The sequence below is a fragment of the Dermacentor silvarum genome, chromosome 2 (assembly GCF_013339745.2).
Source record: "Dermacentor silvarum isolate Dsil-2018 chromosome 2, BIME_Dsil_1.4, whole genome shotgun sequence".
Lineage (NCBI taxonomy): Eukaryota > Metazoa > Arthropoda > Arachnida > Ixodida > Ixodidae > Dermacentor > Dermacentor silvarum.
In genome coordinates this window covers 3,202,071-3,212,101 of record NC_051155.1, presented here as the reverse complement: position 1 = coordinate 3,212,101, position 10,031 = coordinate 3,202,071, and the positions used below count along the sequence as shown (strand labels likewise).

General features: G+C 43.8%; 1 protein-coding gene and 1 long non-coding RNA gene across 2 annotated transcripts; one reads left to right on the top strand and one right to left on the bottom strand.

Moving 5' to 3' along the window:
* The first annotated feature begins 557 nt into the window (after nucleotides 1-557).
* LOC125942878 (uncharacterized) lies at nucleotides 558-1,798 on the top strand. Its single transcript, XR_007465394.1, has 3 exons — nucleotides 558-698; nucleotides 785-999; nucleotides 1,691-1,798. It is a non-coding gene; the product is annotated as an uncharacterized LOC125942878 (long non-coding RNA).
* A 1,250-nt stretch (nucleotides 1,799-3,048) lies between these two features.
* On the bottom strand, nucleotides 3,049-9,738 carry LOC119441287 (putative nuclease HARBI1). Its single transcript, XM_037705912.2, has 4 exons — nucleotides 9,632-9,738; nucleotides 4,767-4,966; nucleotides 4,531-4,672; nucleotides 3,049-4,051 (listed from the first exon to the last, which is right to left on the bottom strand). Exons 2-4 carry the CDS (start codon nucleotides 4,803-4,805, stop codon nucleotides 3,678-3,680), a joined length of 555 nt encoding a protein of 184 aa, XP_037561840.1. The 5' UTR covers nucleotides 4,806-4,966; nucleotides 9,632-9,738; the 3' UTR covers nucleotides 3,049-3,677.
* Between the last annotated feature and the right edge of the window lie 293 nt (nucleotides 9,739-10,031).

Genomic DNA, 10,031 nt, shown 5'->3' with positions numbered 1-10,031 from the left:
ACGCGGCCCGAAGCACGGCAGCCACTCCGCCCGATGGCACGCGGAAAAGGAGGACAAGCCCAAAAGCAACAAAAGCACCACTGCTTCGAACTCTTCGCGCCCATCGATGCCTCCGCGCTGTCCGGCGTCGCGTCCGCGCCTCCGCACCAAAAGAGAAAGGGAGAAAGCGCGTGACTGCGCGCTGTTCTCTTTCGCGACCGTCGGTGGGGCAGCATTTATTCGTATCAACCGACGTGGGTCGAAAATCGATTCGTAACAACCGTTTTCTAGCACGTTGCAAAGTAATGGGGCTCGGCCGGGACCGCAGAAAAATTCGTATCATCCGGAAATTTGTATTAGCCGTGATCGTATCATCGAGGTTCCACTACATTTAATAAAAGTGCACATCCATTCTTCGTAAAGCAAACTTGTTTTATAACCTTACAACGCGAAAGCCGCCGTTGCACAAAGAAAATCAAACGCAAGTGCTCCTATTTTTGAAGCCGTAGCCACATATTTGTTGAATGTACATCCAATCCATGCCGTTGAGCGCACGCAAATCAGCGGCCTCTGTTGGAGCCAGGTAGCTGACTGTCGCATCACCGAGCGTTTACACTAGTCCGTAATGTTCCACAAGTGATTTCGGCCCACGACTGTGTACTTTCGTCTGAGAAGAAATTCAGACGTGGCTTCTGGGAAACGTGAGATAGAAGAAAGAGGTGAGTAAATATTCTCGTGTGGTGCTTGCATTGTTGTGTGGTATCGCTGCATGTAGTGAATGACGTGTGATCCGTTCTTTTTTTAGGAAGAGCCAACAAGAATTATTCATAACACCGGAGGAAAAAATTTGGATTATAGTGGATCGAGAACTGTCAAGGCACCGAGCACCTTTCAGTGGGGCAGCGCCACGACAGAACAATAGCTTCATCAAAGTGATCACAGCGACGGTAACCCTTCCTAGATCAGGCGCCCCTGCACCGACGGTTCCGCTCCGAGAAAGAAGCTGCTACAACGGTAAATGTGAGTAGCGACTAACTTTTTTTACATTAACGGTATAAAAAGGTAAACCAATGTAATGAAATCGAAGTCAGCATTTTATGTGGGCGATAAAAGCTTAGACAAAATAATTTCCTTACTGTGTTGAGGTCGGGCTGAAATTTTCTAGTTTTTAGGAAGGGCTTCAAAATCTCAGCGAAAGGCCCACGCGTGCCAGGGGAACAGGCCACTATTCTGTTGCAGTTTGTCGAGCAGCATCCATACCTGGCGATAGCTTCTACTGAATTCTCGCCACGTATGAGTGGTGCTCAAAAAAACGAGTTGTGGGAAGAGATAGTGGCCCTTCTAAATGAAAAGCGATAAAGATAAGCCGCAATCACTGGGTCAGCATGTGCTGACGTTTGGATTAATTGTATCGATAAGTAAACAAGCATAAAATTTACATGTAGTACTGTGATGATCACTTCTTGTATACATTTGCATGATTTAACTGGCAATATCTAGGCAAGAAAAAAGTCAAGTTCAAGGAGCCATGAAATCTTAATGAAATGGGACGGCAGAATTTTGATGGGCCAGAAGTGTATTTTTGGTGTCTCAATATAGAGTGACAATAGCATTATTGCAGTAACGCCAAAGCCTGCGAACCAATATAATATACCAAGGACTTGTTACTGAGCTTCTGTAAGTAAATTTTAATTTATTTTCTTGCAAACAGCACCATAAGGCACAGATGGCTGGCCTGCTGACAGAGGAAGTGCGCAGCCTGTGGGACATACAGCAGCAGTGCCTCGAGCAGGAGCGCCGGTCTCAGGGGACGAATCAAAGCCTCGCCTCCTACAGCTGTTGCTGGCTGCACTTACTCATGGTGCAAGCCAAGCCCCTTTCAGGCCCCTCATTAATTGTAAAGAAGCATAGGCAAGGAATTTTTCATCGCATTTTTTAATCACATTAAAAAATTTGCTGATGTAGTAATGTCACACTATTGTTGGTGTGCAACAAATAATTGCTAATGTTACCCTTTAATGCAACCACAAATAGCACAGCAGATGCAGCATGATTTCGTGCTTGAATTGATACTGCAGCAGTAGGCGTGTCCACACTATCAGACTCACCTGCACAAGTGCCAGTAAGCCTGGTGGTGCGAGCATTCTAACTGTGGCATTGAAATTCCCAGGCGCCTGATTGCTGTCATGTCAATGTGCGCACAAGGCTACACCACAATTGTTCGACGATTTCATCCTGTCTCATCAAATAGTGGCGATCACTTCTTGAGAGGCGGGGGAATTCGGACCTTACTGTAACATTGAAAGCAACCTATGAACACACACAAAAATGCGATGAAAATTCCTTGCCTATGCTCCTTCATTTCATTTGTATAATTGGGAATATCAAAGTACGACATTTTTTTTTTCTGTAAGTAACTCCACGACAGCATGTTCCTTTCACATGTGGTGATGTGCTTACACATCTGGCTGTGATAAATATAGTTCTGTTGGTGCGTGAAAATTTATGCACCTGTACATTCTTTTCTGGCACAGTTTAAACTGGGTGCTATTTCTGTGTAACTATGGATTGCACAATAGTTTTCTGAAACAATGCATGCCGTTGCTTGTGATACTTTAAATGCAAGTGCAAGGGGATGTGATATTTATACAAGGTGATGTGATATATGCTGCATGTCTCTACTACTGCCGCCTGATGATTTTCACGGTTATTTAATGTAATTGCTATTGCATGTGATGTGTGCATAAACACGTTTTACTTTAAAAAAGGCCTGTAGGTTGAAGAATAAAGAAAGCTGCAGTTTAGTTTAATGTTTTTATTTAGATGTCACTGCTATATCTGCAGTGCTAGCTTGCACTGTAAGAACATTACTGTGTAACATTTCAGTTATTGACTCTACTATTTACAAATGAGGGCACTTTGCTGAAATCTACCAACTGCTCATGTGTGTGCACACTTCACGGGAGCCACACAACTTGACATGTTGGATGACCAGTTGACAGCATTTTCGTCACTAGGAGGAAATTTTGGGGTTGTTGCGAGAGAAAAAGGTGCAGGACCTAGAAGGTGTGCGCGTAACAGCACGTTCGATGGAGCGGAAGGTGTGATGTGCACTGTGCATTTTGGCTTTTGTGAGCTTCACTGCCCGAGTAGAAAGCGAGGAGACGAACGCTAATGTCCTTCATTGCATAAGGGGAGCGGAGAACTGTCAGGGATACCAGTAAGGAAAAAGGCTACAAAACAAAACTGCACGCTACATCTATGGCACACAGGGCATCTACATGACGACAGCAGCAGCAAGGAAATCATGTCATGCACACTTTTAAAAGCCACTTAATTTTAGTTTGCTTTCAATCTTATATGCTACCACTATATAGTCTGTTTTACTTATTATAAATGTAAGGTCTACATAACCCTCAACTATACAACTTCTACATTTCTCTACAAATCGTGAATGCTTTACATTATGTAGACATCAACTACAGCTGAGTATGGAAAACGTTTTGTCAGCAATTTTACAGAATGCACAATGCAATAATTTTGTATCTGTTAGACCACCACATCTGGCTGACACAACAACAGCGTGTATGCACCTAGCAATGCTCGCAATGCTGTTGAAGTCGCAAATGCAACCACACACTCCTCAAGTAATGCATATGCTGATTACATTGTCTCGGACAGCCGCCCTCTCAGATAATTCAATTGAGACCCCCTGTTTCGGGGCAGACCGTGTGGTATGGGGTCGCCATTGTTATCGAGCTCGCTACTACTGCTGGTGCTGCTGTCGTCATCACTTTCATCATCGTCGTCTTTGTCACCCTCAGACAGCCGAAGGTTGTGTGTGCAACACAGCACATGCGGCGACAATGTTGGCCGCACGTTCTGGCTCGTAGAGGAGGGTGCAGGTACCGCTGCAGACAGCGGAAACGGCTCATCAAGAGCCCAATACGCCTCTCCACTACGGAACGCAAGGTGGCATGTGCTGTGTTGTACTTCCCCTCGGCTGTTTGCATAGGAGGATGGCCGGGAACCAGGGTCAGGAGCCACGGATCCAAGAGGTAGCAGCTATTACCTGCATGAAAATGGAAACGGTGCACTTAGTACTGCTCTGACGAGAGGCAAGTTGACAACTGAGGAAAGTTACAGCATCATTCAACAAAGGTAGGGTTCAGACGTTGCAGACCTCGCACTGTCATGAGTCGCAAGTAAGAGCAAGAGTTGGGCATGTCCACCCCGACACAAACTGTTAAACAAATTACAAGTGTACTACTTGCCCCCCTGCCCCCCTGAAACTGAAACTATTTGGTATTACCAATGATACAGTAGTAGCACTAATACGTGTTGCTTCTGCTCCTGGCAGGTACTTAGTAACATGCTTGTAGCTTAAGCACTTTTAAAATTGTCAGTACTAGCACTGATTGGTTTGATTTTTTCTACTTAGGCAGGCACTTACTTGTGTGTATGTTATTTAGTTATAAGTCTGTGTTGGGGTGCACATGGCGTTCTATTCACTAATGAAGCGTGATTGCGACAAAAAATGCTCTGTCTTACTGATGAGGCATACACCGGGATTCGCGATGCGCCCCGCCGGGAACCGCCGGCGCAGCCATGTCGTCCGCCAGACGAATGAGTCGTGATCCGACCCCGGTCGCATGGGATACACGCTCAGGATGCTCATGTCTGCGTCGCAGATCTGCGGAAAATGTGAACGGATAAAGTCGGCGTTGACAAGTGCAACACAACCGTCAAAAGAATGAGCAGCACTAGAGAACATGACGCATACTTACGAACATGCAGTTTTCGGCGTAGTCGCCCTTCCGAGACATGAACGCAGTATTGCGCTCACCCTTTGGTGTGATAATGGCAATGAGGCTACCGTCCGTGCATCTGATCACGCCGGGAATAGCGCCGTGCCGAAGGAAACCCTCCTTCACGGCTGCCTTTTCTTCAGACGTCTTCGTAAAATTGTCACACTTGTTGCGGACCCCTGCGTTTACGATTTGGGTTTTAATTTGGGTCAGAAACTAGTGCATAAATGCCGTGTGGCACCACATCACAGTAAGCCAGTGTCAGTAATCTATGTAACATGATGTAAAGCCAGTCAACAGAGTAAAGCCGTCTTACTTGTAAATGCATGGCTGCATCACATACTATCACATGTTCAAACATCTAAAGTGCTTCATGTGCGCGGTTACTTTGGCATTTGTGCTAACACAAATGGGCATCTGGTATTCCGCCAGGGTGCATTGAATCAACCAGAGCTCAAAGTAGCACATTCTTAATTTCTGGGCACTGACTTAAATTTTCAGATGAGGCACACCCTCATGCAAGAGATATGCAGTCATTGCTGGTGGCTTCTGCTTCCCTCAGATGCAAATCACAGTTGGAGCAACCATAGCACAAATGATTTTCAACAGAATTTACTGACACAGACAGAAAGGGACGACGACACACGCTGGACTAGCAGCGTGTGTCGTCTAGCAGCGTTGTCGTCGTATCTTTCTGTCCATGTCAGTACGTTCTGCTGGAAACCATTTGTGCTATGTGCAAGCAATGAGCTCAGGAACTATTCTGTAGAAACCATGTTTCGTACTGCACTCTCAGTTGCCAAACATATTGTGATAAGCCTGGCACACCTGTTAGTCCAGAGTTGCACAATTTTTGTTACAGCAATGACTTCACAATCAGCATGTTTTCAAAGAACCTTGACTTTCATGCATATGGTAGTACACACCATTATGTTTTTGTTTACTCAACACTTATTTTGGCAACACTAATATTTGTGAATATTTGCAGAGCAGTGACGTATTGTTCGGAGACAGTCAGACGGTGTTGGCACTGCAGTAATCCTCGTACATGTGAGGGCTAGAGATGTGCATTTTTGTAAGCACAGTTTTGCTAGCCTCTTCGTTTTCAAAATTCTCAGGTATTGCATTGGAACCAGTGGCTCGGCAGGTCTTCGAAAGAAAAGCAGGCACCACAGTGACGCAGGTCAGTTATTGCAATCAGTAATGTTAAAATTTACTTGCAATAAGTTGGCATAGTATTCGGTTATAACTAGTTTATCGCCAAGGTAATAAGAATTCTGTGGCTCCTTTCTTGTGTGTTATCAGCACTAAAAGTTGTTGCTGTGCGAAAAGATGTGAAAATTGTGCAGGCAGTTGCTGTCACAGAATACGCACGAGAGAATTATTTCATTGTAATAGTAGTTCATCAACCAGACTTTCACATTTTCGGACATTTCATATACAAGGTAAATTCATGTGTTTCTTTAATTCAAAAATGGGACTCAAATTTTCGTTACATTGTGTTTGCGGTGATCCTCCTTTGTGCTCTCCTGGCAACCATGCGTTCAAATGCTGTCTCACTTCATTTATAGAATAATTCTTAGCAATGCTTGTAACACTTTGTAGTTTATATTTGTATTTTAGTGTGCGATGTCTTTCTCTTTTAGTGACACAGTTAAAGGAAATAAATTTTCTTATGCACGGTTCACTAACCAGCTGTAAGAACATTGAAGCTTAATTACATATTTATCCTAACTGTTAAGAAATTGCTATCTCTGATCCCAATGTATCACTATCATATTTACATCTCTGGTCTACTGTAGTCTGTTGAAATTACAAGCATATTTTCAGTGCAAATGAGAATTGGCCTGTCTAGAAAAGTGGTAGTAAAAATTTCCAGTTGATGCATTCACTGTGAAGGCATTTTCTAAGGAAGTGTAAAAGGAACATGCTCTGCTAGCTGTTTGTAACACATCTATATTTTTTATTACACAAAAACTTAGGAAATGCCTAGCTTATTGCATTTTTTTTCTGTTATAGATTGTTTTAGACTAGTGCAGCAATCATCATACTTGCAGTATTTTCAGCGTCATGTGAGCTAGGTTTTAAAAATAATAATCCCTGAAAAACTACTGACGGCATGCATCTCAATAATTCGCGCTGCATTCATTTGTGCTAGATGCATATGCCGTTTAATTTCTCGAACGTGCTACCACAGTATATTAAATAAAGCAGGACTGTATGCAAATAGGCGGATCGTAACTGGGAATTTTTTATTCACGGTAATGTGCTCCAGAATAATATTTTACTTTCTCTTTGCTGCCTCACTCCGTGGCTGTGTGCAGAATTTATTTAAAAATGGATGAGCAGATCCCCGAAAGGAAATTATTTGCTTATTTAGACAAATAATTATCTGTGCAGGTTGGCCTCTTCGTTCATCCACGACAGCCTTGGCTCTGTGCAAGCCCAGATGGACTGTTCCACACGAGCAAGGGGATAACTTTACTAGAAATTAAGTGCCCTTTCTCCAGGAAAGACGATTTCATCATTGATCCCAGCCTGTGCCAGAGCTTTATTAGCTATGTTGTGTATGAGGACAGCTGCCTTAGACTAGCTCGCAAGCACCCGTACTACTGTCAAGTGCAAGTGGCAATGTACGTAACGAACACCACAGAGTGTTTCTTTTTTTGTGTTCAGCAGCAAGCAGGACCTCATTATTTTAGTTGAAAGGGATGAAGCCTTTCTTGCCAAGAGCATTCCACGGCTTCAGTGGTTTTATCACAAGTATTACATAAAGCTCCTGACACACTAAACAGCATAGTGCCCTTTTGATGTTTCAATGCTGATGCTTTTATGTAGCGAGATTCTTCTATTGAGTGTGCACTGAGCATTCTTCATTCTTTTGTTTGCATCGAAAGTAGGCAGCTTCTATGGAAAATGCATGTGTTCAGTATACTATCTCGTCATTACTGGAAGTTTTCTGAACAGGTGTTTTAGTTAACTAAGATGCCAATTTCGAAGGGAGGGGAGGTTGTATTGCACATGTTCAGGAGTAGTGGTGTAATATAAGCTCCTTCTAAACCTTCTTACATGAGGACTAGTCACCCTGCTTTCACTGATATTTTCATATTGCGTTTTAATGGCTGATAATAAATACTAGTTTTGAAAGTGTGTTTACAGCAGCATTCACGTTGTGCACTCACATATTGCCTTTCACAAAGGGCGCACCCTGTATGTGCTTGTCATTGGCATAACAAACAAAACGCCAACACAAAGACATCAAGCAATGCTACAAGTTATTCCGAACGCTCACATTTATGGGCTCACTAAGTGCTAGGTGAAGTTAGGAAATTAGCAAGTGCAAGTTGGAATCAGCTAGCGCAAGATTGGAGATCACAGGTAGAGGCCTTCGTTCGGCAGTGGACATAAAAATAGGCTAATGATGATGAAGTGCTAGATGATATATGCAACTAATTGCATCACAAATGCATGATAAATGGTGTGAAGGTTTTTCGAGATGTTGATTTATGATGCAGTTTTTCATTTTCCGTTATGTTGTATGATGGGACTCTGCAAATTTGCCAGCACACATCACATGTGAAATATTTTGCTCATGACAGGGATCAAGCTAATTGGGATGCGATGTTGCAAAATTCCATGTGTCTTTATTCTTTGTATCATACGCTCAACATGTACTCGTACTTGAGCAATATCATGTGTTTGCTAAAGTTGCTCTCTAGAAAAAGGCTGATTGCCTGTTGAAAAAGGTGGCATGATTAGCACTGCACTTTTCCCTGCCACGCCTGCTTGTATGCCTGAAAAGCCCTTGTCTGCGAGGATCACATCACCCTCTTCAATGATATCTAGGAATTCAGACTCTAGCACTATGTGTGCATCAGAGCAGCGTCCTCTGAAAGACTGCAATTTGTATACAATGAGGCCAGAGGGAGCAATGGCTACTAAAATTTGAGTGTAAAGCCATTCTTGTAAAATGAGTACAAAGCATGCTGTTGCCTCACTTCAGATGGAGTTTCTGTTCGCTGCTCTGTACAATCCACAATGAGAGTGCATTCTGGGTAATTAAGCTTGAAGCACTCTGGCATTGTTTCACGAATGACACGCAAGTTTGGCTTGTAAATCCACTTGTGGCGTGTGCCAAAGACACTGAGGAAAATTCTTGACGCAGTTGTTTCGTGAATTGCGAACAATACGGCTATGGCACTAAACAGCATACCATGTTTTATTTTAACAAGTGTGAGCGCATTTTGCGCATATCGTCGTCGTCATCTGTACAGACGACTCATCATCTTATGTGAGCGCTATTTGTGCATATCGTCGTCATCATCTGTACATACCACTCATCATCATCTTTTGTCTCGTGCGGTGCTTCGTCTCTGACTCGGGCGGCTGCTCGGAAATAAAGGCATCGCATCGACCGACGTCTCACACAAGTAAGATCACAAGCTTGTTTGGGAGACCGACATCACTTGCTTTATCTCTCACCTGAGGCAGCATGCTTAATAGGAGGGAAAACACTTTCTCATCAACCCCACATAAGTCTGATATTGCCCCAGGTGTGAGGGAAAGTGTGTCATAGCCCCCAAAGAAGCAAGATCTTGTATCCTGTCCTACAGCGTGATGAAGCATGAGCGGGCATCTCTGCGACGGCAAAGTTCCGGAAGGTATGGCCAGTGGGTCAGTCTGGCACAGTTGCCCAGTTGTCAGATCCATTGGTTCAGGATACGTTTTTTCAATGCCATGGCTCTGTTGACCAGCGATGTACTAAAAAGCACAACAAAAGCAACCAAAAAATTTTGCTGCACCTGAACTACAGCAATGTGCGAACTGAAGAGCTTTAAACTCACATTTTCACTTGGTGGAGCAACTTGGTAAACAGACTGCTCCTGATTAAGGCTGTTCACAGCAGGCTCACGTTTTTCCTGCATGAGACAGGTAAAAACACTTTACATACGACTGGACCAGGCGCGGATCCAGGGGGGATGTCCGGATGTCCTGACCCCCCCCCCCCCCTCAGATTTCTGTATCACCCCCTCGCTGATAGGGGGTTGGCCCTGTCAAAATAAATATGGCCACCAGCATTCCTCAAAATTATTTTTCGTGAGTACCAGTGGTATCAGCCATGTAGAAGTAAAGGTAGCTCGCTCACAAGCTTAGTTGTACTCCGTAGGGGTGTGGTGTCGCGAAGTTGCCGTAGTTAATTTTTCTCATGAACACCTTGGACCTTCTGGCGCCGGCCGTGCCTTA